The 20612-nt window shown below is 37.3% G+C and overlaps 1 protein-coding gene across 2 annotated transcripts in view; it reads left to right on the forward strand.

Annotated features, from left to right (window-relative positions):
• LOC149933176 (uncharacterized) overlaps positions 1–13024 on the forward strand; it is a 28163-nt gene extending 15139 nt beyond the window's left edge. Inside the window, exons 2-6 of one of the 2 annotated variants that reach the window (XR_016472922.1) lie at positions 5441–5809; positions 6038–6352; positions 10829–10917; positions 12251–12482; positions 12906–13024. Coding sequence is in view for 1 of the 2 variants with exons in the window: in XM_090156329.1 (XP_090012455.1) it covers positions 5441–5809; positions 6038–6352; positions 10829–10914 (770 nt within the window). In the remaining variant the exon portion in view is untranslated. Of the gene's footprint in view, positions 1–5440; positions 5810–6037; positions 6353–10828; positions 10918–12250; positions 12501–12905 lie in introns of those variants that run through there. The other variant, XM_090156329.1, reaches the window with a different exon arrangement.
• Positions 13025–20612: the final 7588 nt, after the last annotated feature.

A 20612-nucleotide genomic window follows, 5' to 3' on the forward strand; every position in this document is an offset into this window, starting at 1 on the left:
TTTTGATGAAAAATAGGACTTTTTCCGACATCGGATAAAAACCTTTTTTGAACTCTACGATAAAAGCGGTACTTTGTCGCTGACAAATGAGGGGAAACTTAGACGTAAAGTACTTGGGAATCAAATTCAAGTTCGTGGTAAAATGTCAAACAGTCATGAATTATACATTTTGGTTTAGTTTTCGTAAGTTATAGAAATCTCGTACGCGAGTCCTTGACCTTACGCGATGAAAGGCCGGTTCCACGTTTTGAATTATAATGTATCGATTAAGACAATCGTTGTCGCGATTGATTCGAGATGTCACTACTCAGTAGCATCGCTTTGCTTTTGATTTGTTAAACCCACCAAAGGTATAGTAACGGGATTTTCACTTTAATTAAAATTTCGACGGGATATCAAATTTGAATCGGCGTTTTAAAGGATGTAATTAAAAGTTTCATCTCATAATAACATAAGTAACATAATAACAATAAGTATGAAAATTAACGAGATTTACAACCAAACTGATTATCATAGCTATTGCGTAATCAAGATATTTTCTCAGCGCAGAGCCCTCTAGTGTCTAAAATACGCGAGACTTCCGCTAAGCCAAAATATCTGGTTTCCGATAGATAGGCGGAATATTAGGCTAAAATGATAAAAATTAAAAAAAGTTTTTCTCGACGCCACGAGCTCGTGTTTTTTTATCACGCGTGATTCGCACGCGGGCTTCTAAACAAAGCCAAAGCCCCTCGTGACTCCAGAACTTGCTCTCCGATATTAGGCTTAAATTTTTATCCAAAAGTAGTCATCCAAAACGGTAAGTCACAGCTTAAAGAGAGTATCAGTGCCGAAAAAAGGTTCGGTTAGAAAATTAGCATTAAAGCAATAGGAAGTGTCATATTTATTGTTATTATGTTACTTATGATAATAATAATAGTGGTATATTTCAAGTTTCTGTAGGAAATTAAGTAAATTTTTTTGATAAAGTATTTTTTCATTATTTGTCCAAAAATCTGGCTGAACTGGGGAGTCGATGTAAACAAACAAAATGACAAAGCCCTGGTTGACTTTGTGGAGGAAATCCATTTTAAAGCCTAAATCAACTAAGTTTTAGTTTGATGCAGTGGCGTAGCTAAGGTGATACCCGGGACGGATATCATGGTGTGCTACTTACTAGTCTCTAGTTTGTGTAAGTTTCTATTTTTTTCACGGTCAGGTGTCACCCCCAAATTACTTCCAACCGGGTGGCACCCGGGGCGGACCACCCCCACCGCCCCCCTAGCTACGCCACTGGTTTGATGTCCTCTAGATAATTGTTTAATTGTTTAATTTTTATTAATCAATGAGTTATTAAAGTGGAGTGGAGGGCAAAGTCCACTAGCGATTTATAGCCTTCCGGTATACATTTATATCTATACACTCTTTTATATCCTTATTTGTGAGGTCTGATTTTAAATAGTGCATGCAAGGCCGCTTCACGCGGTCAAGTGCACGCGACGTCTCGAGCTGATGAGCACGTGCAGGTGCCCTTGCCTCTACTATTTTAAATTAGGCCTGTAATGAAATGGCCTACTTCGTAAAAGAGTGTATAACATGAATATAAAAAATAAATCAAAAAAGAAAAAATTACAACAGAAAAAAATTACAACATTTTGATGAATACACCGCCAATATATATTAAAAAACAATAAAAAAGAAGACTCCGAAAAATTCATTTTACTTAACACAGTGTTATTTTAAAAAATATTTATACATTTTTAGGACATTTGACTTGATTAAACGTTATACTGCCTGATAAGTTTTGCTTTTTGTAGAGAGATGCTACCATTCAACGGCTTTAAAAGTCGCTTGATAACACGCTGTCCAAAACGTGACGTCACAATTTGTCCTTAAAACGTGTAAAAATATCCTTAATTGGGTTTACCAACAAAACGTGTAATTGAGAGTTTATTAAATAAATGATTGTACCATGATTATCTTTTAATACTTATTGTGATTAAAAAATCGTTTAAAGAAATTTAGCACTAAAATATCCCAGAGTTACGCGTACGCGTTCTATCGTACGGGCTTAATCTCTCTATTAATTACAAAGCAGATCCATTGGTGTGGTCGAGTAAACCCTACGCGTCTTTTTACTAAGGGCTTAATCTCCGTAATATAAAAATATAAGAATTGCGTAATATAATTTCACCCTCCAACAATATCATTAGCCGGTAATGTTTTTAGTTTCCGGTAGGTAGCGGAAATAGGCGTCTCCCCCAGTGATATAAGTCGCCTTAGAAACACGGAACTTTCTTTTCTTTTATTAAGTCGAACGAGCGAATGGATCGGAAAATCGTTACGTAAATCGTTATCATCGTTGAGCGGAGAGCGCGGAACAATCGAGAAGTAAAAACCCCGTTCTCTTCCAGACGAAACTGAAAGGCAAATGAAATCGTAACCGTGTATAATCGGCATCCTTGAGTCGCCCATCAAATATTCAAAAGCGGTGATAACCGAAAAAAAAACGACTCCCACTTTTATTCGCTTTTCGGACAAAAAATATTTATTAAAGAATTTTATACATTCGAACATTGTTTCGAAGGGAAAAAAATAGCCTCCAACCTCTCCGCTACCGCTACATCGCTTTTAACGTACGACAGGGGGGCGAGGGAGAAACTAATGCATTATACATTCCTCTTCTAGGTTTTTCTCGTATTCGATTTTGATGGGGAATGTTGGGCTACTCCCACACGACACAGTCGTCTCTTCCCTCTCGCGTCGCGGAGGAGAAAGATGTTTCCGAATAACTTTTGTCATAAGCTTTCAAGGAAATAGACTCGACATTTTTCTCTTCTTTTTTGGCGAGCGCGGGGGGGGGGGGGGGATGTAAAGCGGGCACAGTGTGGCTCTTTGTATCGTTACGTTTCTTTTTTCCTTTTTAAAAATATTTCCCGCCTCGACGGACCCTAGCTGAGGTTTTTTGAGGCAAAAACCCTCGATTCTGATAGAGAGAAGTCTTTTTCTCGTTTTTGCTCTCGAGGAAAAAAGTCGTTTCTAGTACTATGTCTTTATAGCTTCGCTACGACTATTTATCGAGTCAAAAGGGAAGGGGAGGTTGGACTTTGAAGAGTATATTCCAACGAAAGCCTTTTTTCTCTCTTCAGAACGTATCTAAAGCTGATAACCCTCGTTTCGTTTTTTCATCCTTTTTCTTTTGGTTTTGTTCGTGGTACCCTAAAAAAAAGTGGGTCTTTCGAGTTGTTATGATCAGGATTTAAGATACAAAATGGAATATCTAGGTCTCCGTGTTCGTTGTCGAGAATAAAAAATTTACTTTTATATCTATTTGAAAAGTAATTTTCTGCCGAGTTGATTATGCCTCGGGGATTTTTGGTTACGTGGGTTTGTCCGTGAATAATCGGCTATAAGTATCGCGAAAGCGATTTTCAACAAGTTGGAGTAAATCTTTTGTTAGTTTTATTTACTGTTTATGGTAGGATGCCAGTGATACTATCCATTTGTTCGTCTTACTGTGTAAAAACGCGTGAAAGGCTGATCAAATCCGTTTTATAAATAGGCTTTTAAATGATAGTTTATATCATAAATAACGATTTAAACTTAAGTATGACACTAATTGACAGTCTGTCAAGCGCAGTGTCGTAACTTTAAAAACACCATGACATTATTCTATTTCACATATCACTGCACAAAACATCACAGGATTCTGTTTGACAAATAATGACGTGACCACCATGGGCATCTTAATATCATGGTTAACTTAATGTAGTTACCCTAACAACGACAATAGACCACACCCACGAGTAGCCTACGAATAGTTAATTTTATATTCCGATTCAACCATTCAGCATTAAAAAGCTGATTGATATTGTCATTGGGAAACAAATTGTAATTAAAAAACTTGGCCTTGTTACAAGATTGTATATCATACTTAATCGTAATATTTTATTGTGATTATATAAAATACAAACATTTTAAATTATTTTTTCATTTATATAACAACGATTAAATATTTCGTTTAGGAAACTAATTTTGGGCTCAAGTCAACAGATACAAATTCTTTAATGAACTATTGTTTATGTTTTACATTATATAAAGTCTTTGTACCGATATTTTCCATAATTCTCTTCATTTTGAAATCGGTCGGTTAGATGTCGCCACGTATTCCAAAGTTTGATTTTAAGTCCCACTTCATATTAGATAATACTAACCTTATTTTCCTAAAAAATTATCGAAGATCTTTAGGGGTAGTGGTCCATAATAAATTTTATCAGTATACGTATTATCAGAAGTATATAAGTATACGTATTATCAGAAGTATATAAGTATACGTATTATCAGAAGTATATAAGTATACGTATTATCAGAAGTATATAAGTATACGTATTATCAGAAGTATATAAGTATACGTATTATCAGAAGTATATAAGTATACGTATTATCAGAAGTATATAAGTATACGTATTATCAGAAGTATATAAGTATACGTATTATCAGAAGTATATAAGTATACGTATTATCAGAAGTATATAAGTATACGTATTATCAGAAGTATATAAGTATACGTATTATCAGAAGTATATAAGTATACGTATTATCAGAAGTATATAAGTATACGTATTATCAGAAGTATATAAGTATACGTATTATCAGAAGTATATAAGTATACGTATTATCAGAAGTATATAAGTATACGTATTATCAGAAGTATATAAGTATACGTATTATCAGAAGTATATAAGTATACGTATTATCAGAAGTATATAAGTATACGTATTATCAGAAGTATATAAGTATACGTATTATCAGAAGTATATAAGTATACGTATTATCAGAAGTATATAAGTATACGTATTATCAGAAGTATATAAGTATACGTATTATCAGAAGTATATAAGTATACGTATTATCAGAAGTATATAAGTATACGTATTATCAGAAGTATATAATATATCTGTTAGGAATAAGTATTATTTCTGTATTAATCTTCTCACACTGCTAATTCTATTCGCTTGAAACATGTATCTTCGCAAGCTCCCGTTGATTTGTTAAAATAGGTTTCTGAAGAAACATTAGCACGTAAAATTTGTTAATAAAGGGTTTTTCTAACATTAAAAAGATAAAATATGGTTTATAAATAAGAGATAAATCTCAAACAGTTTAATTTTTACATTTTACATCGGTGTGTGACGTAATATAAATGCTACATTTTGGACCGTGATGCTGTGTAGGGAAGCTCGTACACTTCCAAAACTGCCTCGAGCCGGCGAAGGCACACGTTTAATTTTTTATTATATACTCCTGGTAATATTGTGTTGGGTAATTTTACAAACTAATTTGCGTTTCTTTTTTTCACGCTCTTTCTTCGTCGAACTTCCAATTGGACTCGTTCGTCATTTCCGTTGTCTGGTGGCGCTCTTCACCGTCGTGTTTTGACTTTGCGTCCTGAATAATAAAGGCGCGGTAGCGGTGAAAATCAAACGCATGAGCGTTCCCCGTTGGGTCGAGAACGGGACCGTGGACTCGGTGATACTGGACTGCGAGTACTCGTACACGAACGATGAGAAAAACGTGGTGGTCAAGTGGTTCCTAGACGGCGACCCGGAACCCGTCTACCAATGGATATCCGAATACAACACGCGGTACGCTTCGAAACGGTTCGAAAGCCACATCAACATGAACTATATGGCGGCTCCGTCCGAAGAACTGGCCCGCTACCGGGCTCTCAACATCATCAAGCCGACCACTATCTTCAACGGCAAATACAGCTGCCACGTCGTCTCCCTCAAGAGCCAAGACACCGCGGAGAAATACATGACAGTATACGGTAAGAGATCTCTCTGTTTTCATTAACTCTCCACTTCCCACTTCTCTCTCTCAAACGCAGATGACAGAACGCGTGTCATCCGCAGCGACGGAGGTTGAGATTAAATACTGCCCCCCCCATCTACTGCCCCCCCTTTCACCCATCATCAAGAGAGCTTTCTTGTTTCGACCCCTTTTCGGAAATATATCGAAGCGAAGGAGATTGTAATCGTTGTTTTCTCCGCTACAGCTCCGCCAAAAGGCTTTAATTTGAATTTGTCCAAGTCGACGAATTCCGGTGCCAATTTGAGTTGCGAAGCGAACGCCATCTTCCCGATGCCGCATCTGATGCTGTATCGGACGACGATATACGACAAGGAACCGCAGATGGTCTACGACCTGCGCTCCCAGTACGACACGTCAGCGAACGGTGCCTTCGACACGATAGTGTCCCACGAAATCGTCGACCGGAGTCTGCCTACCGGTGAACCCGTCAACTACGAGTGCGTCGTCTCCATTGACAGAACCATGCTCACTATGAAAAAAAATATCATCTATTATCCAGGTATAGTATGTATTATGAAAAATAAAACGGCGTTACATTTGCATATATATACAGGGTGTATCCTAAATGGTGGTAGGACCGAGCGTCTACGGGTTCTACAGATGATTTTAAGACGAAAATGTTCTATGGAATTTTTCCGATTTAGGCCACCGTTTCGAAGTTACGAAACGATTGATATATGGACGACCCCTTCATTTAACTTTACATTTTAATACCTTAACGTAAATTAGCTGTTGCATTCATAAACATAGGCACGCGGCCAAAATAAAAATCTTTCTCGGCGAAGGCAACTTTTAACGAATGAATAAAATATTCACGCGCTCACTACATAATCATTTTGTTGGGACGCGAACGCGCTATTTTTTTTGTTACCATGGCGATTATTTATTTCTATTAGGAAATAAGTGAAAATAAACTTTACTAAACTTATAATAAAAACAAATCAGATAATCGCCATGGTAACGAAAAAATGAAACAGCTAATTTACGTTAAGGTATTAAAATGTAAAGTTAAATGAAGGGGTCGTCCATACATCAATCGTTTCGTAACTTCGAAACGGTGGCCAAAATCGGAAAAATGCCATAGAACATTTTCGTCTTAAAATCATCTGTAGAACCCGTAGACGCTCGGTCTTACCACCATTTAGGATACACCCTGTATATTTAAAAATGTCTATAATATTTACATGATCATCTGCCCGGTTTCGTCGGGCTTAGCCCTTCATCGTCGGAGACAAAATCTTCCAGATTGGTTAAAACCTCAATAGAAATATTAAATACAGATGGCGCCTAGATATAGTTTTTTCATTTTTGCTCTTCGAGACCTAAACGTATAAAGGTCATTTGTGTTTTTTAATGTAGTGACGGTCTGTATATATTATCTTGTAGCCAATCTGGAAGATTTTGTCTCCGACGATGAAGGGCTAAGCCCAACGAAATCGGTCAGACGATCATGTAAATATTATAAAGAAATTTTTAAATATATATATGCAAATGTAACGGCGTTTTTATTTTTCATAATACATACTAACAACGCATATAGTATCACTTAAGCCTTTATCCAGGTATACTAGCTCTATTCGTGGAAAAATATTTGAAAGACGCGCATAGACAGCTGGTACCCTAGATTCGAAATCACTGCCGCCTCGCGCGTAGTCAATATCGCTTTCCCACTTGCTGCGAAACAACTAGCTCCAAAGTTACCGTGGTAAGCAACGATAGATAGCGACCGATGAAGGTGGAGTTTTCGGAGGTTGCGTGGGTAATCGTTTCGTTGCAAAACCATCAACCGAAAACGTCACTGAATTCGAAGGTAGGGTGCGAAGTTTGATATTATCTTTGGTAGCATTCAGTGTTCATATATTTAGTTACACCAAGAATGCATTCGAGTGAGCAGAGAATACCGAGAGAAAAGGGAAACAGATTACACGAGGAGAGGCTTGGTTTACTCCGGAAATTAGGAAGCCAACAGGGTGCTGCTCACATATTCTCTGTTCACCTGTATATATTCCTTGGTTATACCTAAAGTTGGCGAAACTTTTTCACGTGCTATTTACGCTAGAAAACAACAACATTTACTGGCTTTTTAATGGAAATAAAAGTAATGGACTTTAAATAAACAGTTAGAGTAATCGAATTACAGTTTAATACGGTTTCGAACAAACCTGTAAAAAAATGAAAGTTACGGTAATAACAATAACAATAATAATCAGCTAGGCTAATACCCAAGGCCCCACCTTAGGCCTAAGTCATCATGCGACTTTTGAAGCCATTAGTTCAGGTGGCCGGGTTACAACGCGTAGGAGCGTGGTGACAAGCCCTGCATAGTGGCTCCCAGCATGGACAGTAAATTAAGAGGACAGGTTTTCGATAGCCTTCCACAGTGCATTTTATTTCTCCCCGCGTATCAATCAGCTCGAGAGACTCCGAGGGAGTCTTGCAAGGTCGTTTGTACCACGTGATCTTAAAATTTCAAAATGGCAATCTAACGCGGTTGATATTGTTACGTAATTTTTTGCGCTTTATATTTTAGTAATTTTTAATTTTGGTTTTTTAATTCAATAAAAACTATTAACTGATATTTAGTATATCATATTTAATCTATAAAACCTGAAAAAATACCTTTTGGCGTAAAAATGTACTTCGTGTTTATCTTTTTTCTTTTCTTGAACAGTATCGTCCACTCTTAGCGATACTTGTTTTTTTTCAAATAACCTTGGCTTACAAGGAGACTACCCGAGGTGGTTATCACCGATTTTGTTGAAACTCGGGGGTTAGGTAGACCTTATAGGTAGTATGAAAATGGCCAAAGGGAAAAGTTGCAATGGGCTTTAGTTTTCCCATGGCAACCGAAAATGTTTTTGATCTCTCAAAACAAAAAATCTCCATTTAAAAAGCGCATGGGATTTTCTCAGTTTCACAGGGTACTTACTTAAAAAATTTGAAAAAATTTTATTTTCGAAACATACCCAAAAAGATTAATTTGACCTATTTTGGGTAAAATTGATCAATGATTTTGGCTAAAATTGATAAATTTTGGTTAAATTTTAACAAAATTTGGGTAAACTAGAAAATCCCATGCTTTTTTAAATGGAGAGGTCAAAAACATTTTGGGTTGCCATAGGAAAGCTAAAGCCCATTGCAACTTTTCCCTTTGCGAATTTTCATACCACCATAAGGTCTACTTAACCCCCGAGTTTCAACAAAATCGGTGATAACCACCTCGGGTAGTCTCCTTGTTAGTGTGATTGGTTTACGGGGGCTAAAAACCAGTAACGGTAGAAGCTCAAAGTTAGGCTTCGATTTTGCATTACGTCAACGGTTTTTTTTTATAATGAATGATGAATGTACGCTAGTGATAAAAAAGTCAAAATGACGAGCTCTTGAACTCTCAATTACGTCCGATAAAAATATAAAATATGAGGCTTCGTAAAATCGTATACGACGGAGGGTCTTTGATGAAACAGGCCGACTATGATTTGATCTTCAGGATTTCTAACGGAACCGAAATTACGTTGTCAGGAATCAGGGTTGAGGAAGAGATAAACTCCCACTAATAAGGTTTTTGGCCAAATCTATCGATAGAAGAGCCGCGGAGAGGAAACGTGAACCCCCGGCGCGCGATTACCCATAATTCGCTTCTCCTTTTTCCTCCTTTACCGGGAATCATTAATATAGTTAAGTAGCTTCATCTCCGCTTTCGGAAGCTGCACCCTTTTATTTCTAATTCCAATAAAAGTAAGGGAAGAGACAGAAAATCTCGATCCGGCGCCATGCAGGAAAGAGTGATCAATGGTAGAATTCCATATACTCCGCTAGTTTAACGTTAGAGAGAGCCTCGTTTTAGAGTCAGGCCGGCTATAGGCTATCCGCAAAGTTTAGTTATCTTATACAACAAAATAAGCCGCGCGGGAACCCCTGTCCCTTCGCGTAAGCGTAAAATCAATAGAAAAGCGGTTGATAAGAGGCCGTTAACGTAATTTGACCTATTGATTTCCTGTATAAGGATTAAATCAATCGCATCTCCGCGAGCGCGGAGAGAGAGAGAGAGAGAGAGAGAGAGGAGAGCCTTTCTTTATCAACGTCAAATCGCCGATTTCTGAAACTTTGAGATATAACGTCTTTACTCTCTCTGATCAAAGACTTACTTCCCGCTCGGCTTAGAGACAAAGCCTCGACTAAACTGATAGCTCGGACCAATAAAGTTGGCCGTAGATCGTACCCCTCAGTCGGCTGTCGGCTTAACAGTCGACTAATCCCGGGGGTTTAAGCGTAAGGAGGATTTGGAGATATCCAACTGGTTTAGACGGTACGTGTACATCCGAAATGAATGAGGTTTAGCGAAGGGAAGATACCGAATGGAGCCAGCTCGCTTTTGAGTGGAAGACTTCCAGACTCGCCGGAGAGACTTATCTATAGCGGCATGGTCGTCGTTTAATCCTATTGATTTCCTATTAAGAGTTAAAACAATCCCGGGCCTATATCCTTAGCAACACATATATATTGTACTCACTTGTACAATCTCTACAAATTGTTACTGCAGAAATCTTGTTATTTCGGACCGATATACACGCCCCACTGACGGAAGAGGGAGAGATATCACTCAGGATCGTCCTCGCTGACGACAGCACTGTTTAGCCGGAAATATATATATATCTCGATATATATCTTACTCTTGACGACGAAGAATTTCCGCCCCACTTATACAGAACTTCCGGTCTAAAAAAGGCGCAAAATACGCATTTAAAGAGCTTTCGCGTAACGGATACCTGATGCTATTTGAGTTATAAAAATATTAGATAGATTTTAATATTATTTACTACTGTATATCTTACACTAGAGAATAACGAATTTCAGCCCTATTTAAACGGAACTGGAATTTATGAGTTTTAAATAAGGAAATTGGGATATAACAATTAATATTTGAGCTCGTGGTGGATACGAGATTATAATCCATATTTTTGTTCTTTATTTGTAGGGATATCTTCTGTCAGTGCCTCCAGATACGAGAATACTCAGATTGTTTGGTTTCTTATCATCGCTTTTGGTTTATGTTTCTCCTAATAGGTAAGAGATATCATGATTAAAATATTTCTGTTTAACATAGGACAGGTATTTGCCCCACCTGTATAGACAAAGATTAAAATCCTCTTACGGTTTACTAAATAGCCACAGTTACGTAGCTTGGACAAATAAATTACTGAACTAAAAACTCCATTTTACAAACGCGAAACGTTTCCACCCAACTATAAAACACGTACGGAAAACCGAAGATTCATTTTTGAATCAAGCGATTTCAAAAAGTATTTTTCACTTGAAAATACCGCTACATGTTAGGATTTAAAAAGAAAAAAATTAATAAACATGAATATTTAAAAACAAAATGTCACGGAAAAGTACACACAATCCCCTCGATGTATGAACTATATTTCCAATCATCTTGTACATTAACTTAAGAAACCCAAGAGGAACTTTATCGGAAAAGAATATTTAGAGTTACCTGGTTTTGGAAATAAAGTAGTGAAACACGAACACTTTAATTTAAATTAATTTTTGACAAACCTTCGAGTTACCTGGTTTGTAATTAAAGTAGTGAAACACGAACACTTTAATTTAAATTAATTTTTAGACAAACCGCATTTTTCGAGTTCTGTTTTTGGAAATAAGGTAGCGAAACGCGAACCCGTTCATTAAAATTAATTTTTAGACAAACCGAATTTTCTGAGATAACTGGTTTTGAAAATGAGGTAGCGACAGGCGAACGAATTTTTTTTTAGTTAAATGGCACCTGTACGAAATTCAAATATCCCGCGAATTGGCCGGAAATTTCACTTAAAATCAAAATTTGTTAACGCAACCGAAAACGTAGTTCAGAAATAATCAGTACTAACTAAAAATATAATTTACTACAAAGTCGGTCCTAATTTAAAAAATTTACTAAAATAGGCGAATGCCTCACTTTCGGGGCCCCATTCTCACAAATGTTAACAATGCCGGCGAGGACATGATATTTCCAATCGATTAACGTTTCATGTGTCTTTGTACCTCTAACGTACCGCGTTAAATTGTGCGAACACTGGCGGCGGGCACAATACGTGAAACTAATACACACAATAGGATCGTGTGTAAAAAGCGTGGTGATAAACATGAATATTTAAAAAAACAGAATTTGTTGCAAAAAAAAAACTACATTAAGTTTAGCCAGGATGGATTCCTGCTTTAGCTGGTCTCCAAAAGCATTCTTCGTTCGGGTCCAGTAGTATATTTGTTCAAGATTTAAGTCATATGCTATAGTTGTAATAAAGGAAAAAAAGCTGATCGAAACTAGCTCTAATGAAACGCTATTGTTTTTGGTAAAAAGCCATAGTGATTTCGGTTATTTCCGGTTTTCTTTCCGCAGCTCGTCTAATTGAAAATCGGACAGAAGGTACTTTTTGTCATTATGGGAAGAACTCCGTGTTTCTGTCTTCTAGAAGAGAATGTTTTGCTTAAGATGTCCGGATCACATTTCAAGCCGCGTTACCATCCGCTGACGTCTTCTCGGCGACGGAACGAGCGGGACCCCGTTCTTTTTACCCTCTTTCTTCTCGTTCACCAGCCTTCACCACGCGTGCTTGCCCATACGCAATTTGGTAAGTGCACCGGCTCTTTCGCCTCCTCATTCGACCCTCACTAGAGAAACGAAGTGGGCCGCCTACGCCGTCTTCCTGCCGTATCCATCCGCCTTTCAACCATCTCGTCGCGGAACCGTAGACTCTAGAAGGTGAGATAGACGCGTTCGGAAGACGCGCTTGACGGCTGTAACCGCGTGGTGTCTTTGTTTCGCGAATGCACGCTCGGTCAAGCCAAAAAACGCTAAACTTCCGGACCCCGCGGCGACCCATCCTTCAATCATTCCCGACCGCGATTCTTTATAGAGAACCAGGATTGGATAGTGACTCCGTTAAAATTAAATCTTCGAGTGCTGGGTACTAGCTTTATCATTTTGTAGTATGTCTTTAAATTTTTCTAGACTAAATATTAAAGTGATTTCTCCGTGTGTATTTGAAATACAGGATGACTGACGGTTTGAAATGCGGCTCTGCTACACTCTTATCGGGAACATCTGTAAAAGTTCATCACTGGACATTTTTAATATAAATGAAAATAATGTTTAACAGCGTGTTTACGTCCCACGCCAATTCTCTATATAGCTCTAACAAGCTGTAACATCAAGATTTTCTTAATAAAGTTTAGGATAAATTATAAAACGACGGATATCCCTTCTATTTCCGCAGCGACAACTTTCCGACAAACCAAGACGAGTAAGTATAATTGGAAATGGTGTCTCCAACAAACGAGTCCAAGAACCGTGTAAATTGATCGCGACATTGGACGCGTTTCTATTTCGTCCTTGTCCCGTTGACCGCTACTTCGTTCTCGTCGAGTGAAATTGAAGGCGAAAAGGTTTTTCGCGGAGGCGCTCGCGCGATGTTCTCGCTTCGCGGGAATTCCACTCTTATTGCCTTCCGTGTCACGAGAGACGCAAAAAAAAAAGAGCCCTAGAAACAAGACGAACGTTTTCTTTTACTGATTTTGGGGGGAAAGTTTGCAAGCCCATACTTTTGTTTGAAGTGAGGCGGCTTCCAAGTTTGGCGCGCCAATTTGAGGTGAACCTCTTTTTCCAGAACTCGGTGGAACTGATGAGAAAATAGAGGGTGGGTTTTCCTTACAAACGCGGAATAAACGCGGGCAGCCGGAGTCCAACAAGAGCAATCATGTGTTGCATGATTAAAATTCTTTTTCTTAGCTCTTTCTCCCTCCCGCGCGCGCGGGGTTTACTCCGGGTTACGGCGTCGATCGATGTCCTCCTCCTCCAAGCTCTCTTCACGTACACTCTAACGTCGTAAGTCTACCGTACTTCAGTGTAGCTTTTCTCGCCCAAGTTTTCTTTAGCCGGGGTCTCGCGTGCTCGATGGCTGGAAAAAGAAACATCAGGCTAAGGCCTGCCGCGTACCATTCTCTCTTTCTGGCTGTCTGCCTTATTGGCCGAAGCAAAAATCAATTAACCTCTCCATGGCCGCAGTTGGCCTCGAGCAACATTTTTAAAGCGTGTCTCGTGTGTTTCTCCCCAATCCACGGTCAAGCCGTCGTTTCGCTCCCAAACGTCGGGGTCTCTCCCTAATTAATAATTGACGTCGTTGCTCCGTACCGCGCAGTCGGGAATGATATAGGCTCGCATCACGTTGTCGTTTCACCCGTTGCAACTTTACAAGCCGTTTTTGGGAGCTTTGTCGTCACGGATCATGATTTTTCCATTTAAAGGGATGCCAGCTTGGGATACGATGATGTCATTCGTGGTTTTATTTCCTATACGTCCAGGCGTAATTTTTCTTCTCGCGACAACCGCTTTTAATACTATACACTTTGCCTATTTATTTCTATGTCTAAAAAATAATTGTTTTTAAACAGACGTACGTAATTTAGTTCTTCAAAGTGTTAGAAAGATGCCACCTGTGTCTTCCCTGGCTACGACACTGTGTCATACCTAATTGATAGCGCAAATGTCACATACGCGCACGCACACATACATTTATATATATTCCTGAACCTCTACGAAGGATTCTAAACAGAAACCATACCCCGAAGACCTCCACAAAATTCATTAGTAATATCTTGTTTATTGTTAAATAGAAACAATTTTTAAACGCAACAATCATGACATTCTTAAACTATAACACCAGGATTATTAATAAGCAACATCACTTCCGACATAAAATTTAAATTTCACATCTTAATTAATAAGATACATTTTGAGCCTGAAATTAGCGTATGCATTCACGAATTCAAACTGTAGAAGGTTCATGGATGGATCCTTCCCAGGTAAGATATATATAATATACTACTCGTTTCAACACGTGGTACAAAGGTGATTTTGGAATCAAAGCTTTGCTAAATCCTCTAATCATTCCACCGAAATAATTCTAAGCTACTATTTGTAAGGGAAAAAAATATTGTGAATAATTTGTCACGAATAATTTAATTCACGACAATTTTGCGCAGTTTGTCAGTGACGAATTGGCGTCTCAACGGAAGCTGGAAAACATAATCAAATTGTATATGCACCCAACGAATTTATTTCGCGGTAACACGACTATTAGAACCTTTAATTTATACCGAGACAAACGCGAATAAAATATTAATTTCGTTCTGGGACGAAGCCGCTCAATTTACATAATTGAAATTAACCAAAAATTGCGAGTTTGGACGTAGAAAATATAAATAAAACGAAACTATATTTATAGTTCGTTTCCCCTTCCTAAAATTGGTCGGGATTTTGCCTTTATAAACTGGGTCAAATATCAAGGTGAACCGAAAAAGGAAACTATATCAGTAAAAAAAAAATGGCCCGAAATAACTTACGAAATTAAATCACCTTTCTATCTTAGTAGAATTGCGTTTTTAGCGTGCGTGAACCGGATCTGTTCAATTTCCTAGGCTGGCCCTTTAACGCCACGAACATCTATACTCTCTCTCACTCCTTTCTACGCTAATACTTCATAAATTGATTTTATGCCAGGCGCTTTGATAGCATTCTGAATGTAAATCAAGAAAGCACTACGTAGAAACTAAATAAAAATAAAAATAATAATAAAAATTTATTGGAAACAAGGCTATAAATTCAGCAATTTATATTTTTCATCGGAACACGGTAGCGGAACTGATCATCTCTCCTTCATCCGGAGTCATTTCGCAGTTGGGCTGAAGGGCGGCAGAAGGGCCTGTAGTTGAGCGGCGCACCGTTCGATTTATCTAATGTCGAGCACTTTTCCGACCCATTACCCGCCAAGAAGAATGGTATAACAATCTTTGCCATTGGCGTACGTATATCTTAATAACGAATCACTTTGGGCCTCGGGAAAAATGTAGATGTACCGGAGTTAATGACATTCCCTCGCCAGGAGGCCCCTCTCTACATGCATGGCACGGTGAATGAGGCGAGAGAGAAAGAGTTGCAAGTCCCAGCTCACCGCGCCACCTCGAAACATTCTTCTCTCTCGGGTCGTTTCTGCGGAATGACCCGCAGTCAATGCGTAAGAAAAGAGAAACTTTTTGCAAATTATTGTTAAATAAAGGAGTGGCGAGTGAAAGAGAAAGGGAATGTATAATTTGGGCTGATTGATTCACCCCTCAGCGGATTGAGTCGAAAAAGACCCTTGAATGATGTTGATGCGGTAATTGATCCTTCTCTCCTTTTCAGTATAAGGTGAGGCAGACTTACGGTAACTAACGAAAAGTTTTGTACGTTTATTTGATCATTTGTACAGCGAAAGCTACGTTGAGTTTATTAGTTTGTAAGGCATTTGGAAAAATGAGGATAATTTTTACACTTGGAATATAATAATAATAATCAGCTAGGCTAATACCAAAGGCACCACCTTAGGCACTTGTAGTCATCTAGCGTCTTCTAATGCCTTTAAACAGGTGGCCAGGCTACAATGCGTAGGTGGGTGGTTGAAAGCCTTTCATGCCACGCGAGCCAACAGCTCCCAAAACTCACTATTACCGTTAAACTCTACCAAACTGCGAGTTTTTATGGAAAGAGGAAACCGAATAACTCGAGGGAAAACCCCCTTTATCAAGAGGGGAGTGAGCTTGAAAACTCATGTATAAATATGAAATCGCTAACGTGCTTTAAACCAACCACCGAGGCTGGAAGAGAGATAACTTATATGGAATATAACCTGCAAAGCAATTTTTGTCGAAGACCCTTTTAATTTTTCAAACATTTCTAGTGATCTTGTAACTTTCAATAGACAAATAATGTTTACATGAAATTTTATATATATATTATTTGTAAATCCAATGGTTAATTGACAATTTTAATATCTTTTCCAAATAATAATCACGATTTAATCGTCAATAAATCATTTGATACTCTTCACAAATAAAAGTCAGATATTTTATGTCTATCATTAAACATTGTATTTATATCGCAATATCTTTTTTCAATTTAAATCTTATTCGTCTAGCCCAATTAAAAACGATTATAGAACCCAGTAGGATCTTAACTCAAATAATAATAATACTCATCTTTGATAGTTATTAGCGGGAAGGCTAACGCTATTTCTAAAACCCCGGCATTAGCAATCAGCGTCAAATTAGCTTAGCAGTAGAACGAATATTATCGGGTAACTAAAGCTGTCTCCAGCCAAGTAACACCCAACGGCCAAATGAGATTAAAATAAAACCCGGTGCGAAAAGTGACGAAGTCGACCGTAGTACTCGAAAATAACTTTCTATTATTGAAGGCGTCTTATTGCTAAGAAGATTGAAATGTAAATTTTCAAATCGCTCCGTTCGCCCGCAGCGAGAAGGTCCCTTTTACTTAGTCTCCGGGTTTGTATCTTTTCTATTTTCTGTCGTTCGTGACTTCTGGCTGTGTCCGTTCTCGTCGAGTCTATATCCGGCGGATCGATGGCTTAATTAAGAAGTTTCTTTCTCAAATTAATTCCGAAAAAGCCATTTGCATAATAGAGAGCTCTTGATAAATATGCAGTCTTCTGTTGCGCTACGGGCGACTTAATGAATTCGGGATTGTTTTTCCGTTCACTCGTTTCCAGAAATGCCTCCTTTTTATTTTTTCGAAGCCCACCGTTTCTTCACGACCGCGGTTCCGTCGCCCATTGCCGCCTTTCTTAGTTTCTTCTTCATTCTGAAAAATGTAGCCGCGTCGTGTCTCGCGTTATTTAAATCGCGTCGGCTGATGATACGAAAACTAGAGGTGCAACTCAAAATGAGCTAAATTTGTATCCGCTACAATGCGCCAGGTTTAATTTGCATACAGCCGTATTTGTTTTGTTTTTGGGATGTTTTTTAGGACGCCGCGTAGCTTTTGATTTTTAATAATAGGCGAATGCCTAATGCGAGGACGGACCCCCAAATACTAGGAATTAATTCATTTTAATAGATGGATCAGACGGTAAAATTACGTGTAGCACGTGATTTATTTCTAAAACTAGTGTGAAATCATCTCTTCACGCGAAATTTTAGTCATTTTAATGTCATATTATTTCTCCGTGCCCTATGGTCTAAAGGGCTCTAAAATGTGCTTAGACCCTAGAAAAATTGAATACTATAAATGTGCCAATTAGTTGAAAATTATTTAGCTAAGTCATCGTCGTTATTTGTTAAAGAGATAATTTAGCGGAATTTTTCACATTTAAAGAAAGATTTATTTAATTTTTTTCGATGGTGAAAGACAAAAATAAATATTTAAAAAAAATATCTAAATAAAATTATTAGATGGAAAAGCAGTTGTGAAAAAGATAAATAAATACTAATTAATGTTTTGGGATACTGTGATTTTATTTTACCGCAACTTTTTGATTCAGACCCAAATCCAATTTGATCGACATTTGCCAAAATATGAGCTGTGGTCATGTATTATCTGTTAACTGAATAATTTTTTAACCTAACTAAACCAAATAACATTTTAGGAATGTGAGGGTCGTCTCTATCCTGCAACATGAGCCTTACCGAACAGAGAGTACTCAGAACCTAGTGAAATCGTATTTAATAACCTAAATTGTCTTTACCTGTAATGTTTCTGAAATTAATTTGGGTTAATAAATAGCATTCATATACAACTTCGAGTAGCTTAATTAAAAAATTACCTTTTATCCACCATTCATTGTTTTATTGTTCTTCATCTACTCTACCGCTGTCGAAATCCACTCGAAATTGAGATCTTTTCGTTTAATTTTATCGAATTAGTTAATTAATGACGTTGCATTATAATTATGGTTTCGATACATATTTGGAATAAAAAAATCACAATGCATCGAAACCCGCTAATTGGGCATAATTTTAAAAATATTTGAACAAAAATTCGATTGAATGTGAATTAGAGCTAATGAGATTCGGTTCAGTGGATGGATTCCAACTTTTGAAGTCTTTGTTCCGATTTCAACATTTAGATGATTTCAATGAACCTTTCTCCTCCAAATGATGCTAGTTTACTATGCTAGCCAAAAGATTACAAGCTTATAATAATGATTCATATAAGTGTGGCAGTTGACCAATTTCCACATCTTCAATTTTTACTGAATGTTTTTAAAAAATATCCTCAAAATTTTTAATAGACTTAAATCCCACTAACAAGTAAGTCGTTAGGCCGATATTTGGTATTTATTGCCTGGTCATCATAACACTCAGAAAGCCAACCCGGTTAAGACCAGTACGTGATTATTTGCATTTTACTTTGTATTTCTATCTTTTTTTGGTAGGAAGTCAATTCAATAATTATTTCGACAAACTGATGGACTTTAATTATGAGCTTATGGTGATGCCAAAATTTAAAATTTTGAGGTCCAGCACAAATTATTCTGTGAATGAAACAAGAAAAAATAGAAAAATGCCCGAAAGCCAAAAAAATGAAACAAATGTTAAAACTACTAAAATTAAACTCTAAATTTAAGTAACATAAAAAGTTTCCATATATCATTAGCTATTGAAAGTGATAACCTATTGAAAAAATTAAAACCATCCAAAATGTAACTTATCATATGAAAATATTCACAATATGCTTAGAGAAATCTCGAAAGATCTACTAAATTGAACTTCAATCCAGTCAAACTAATATTGTAAACTGAATCAGCCTAGAATAAGGTCTTTCGTATTAAGGATTCGATTTGCGTTTAATTGTAATGCTTGCTTTTCAATAAAAATCATTGAACTTTGCAACCAGTAAGCGGAAAAGTTCAACCATTTCGAAAGTTGATTCGAAACTAGAGCTTTGAAATTGAATCTAAAGGTGTCACCCAAGAGACGCTACTAAGTATAGCTTTTCAACGATACCTCATTCGACATAGCTTGCTAATGAAAATTGTAAAGGTAGGTGATATTTTTTTAGCACACTAAAAGTCTGATTTATTGATTTTACCTCCCAACAACAGTGTTTTAGTGGAGTTAAAAATAGTGGAATAATGACGTCGCGAAAACGATAGGCCTATGAACAAAATTCAAAAGAATTTTAATTTATCAATAGAGTGATTAAGCCTCACTCTGTATCGTGAGGGGAGTACGCGTGGAACATGTAAATTACACTATACGAAGGACTTTAATACGGCTATTTGGGGAGCAAAAGTCAAGTAAGTCGAGATACGTGACTATTGAAAGAAATTCAAAATAAGAATCCTTGAGTGTTTTTAAATTGGGTGACTTAGTACAAAATTTTCAACATATATTTTCACTCTATTTTTAGCAATTTTCATTATTAGAGCATTGTTATTACGCTAAATTTCGAACTTGAAACTGGTTTTTCTCAAATAGGGGATTTCAAACTTGCTTGACTCTTGCTCTAAGGTAGCGAGTTGTTATAATCTTTTTAAGGTTACTTGAAAGATATATCACCTTCAAAATAATATGTATTGAAATTATGCACTGTTGACTTGTTCTAATTATCGCAGGGGTGTACAAATTTTCAATTTAAACGATCGGAATTTTGAAGGTCAAGATCAAGGTCGAGATCACCCTGTTTGTAGTAGTTATTTCTTTATTTAAAGATTGTAGTATATTTTCGAAACTAGCTATTTGCAGGTCGAGATCATCCACCCTAGTTATAGTAATTATGTATTTATTTATTGTTCGATTTTAGCACATTTTCGAGATGAACATTTACAATAGATTACACTTTTGGGAACTCCTACCTTATTCTTCAGGGCTTGTCACCACCCTCCTACGCATCGTAACCCGGCCACCTGAATTAATGGCTTCAAAAG

This window comes from Leiobunum rupestre, chromosome 8 (genome assembly GCF_980474605.1).
Source record: "Leiobunum rupestre chromosome 8, qqLeiRupe1.1.hap1, whole genome shotgun sequence".
In the NCBI taxonomy this organism is placed as follows: domain Eukaryota; kingdom Metazoa; phylum Arthropoda; class Arachnida; order Opiliones; family Sclerosomatidae; genus Leiobunum; species Leiobunum rupestre.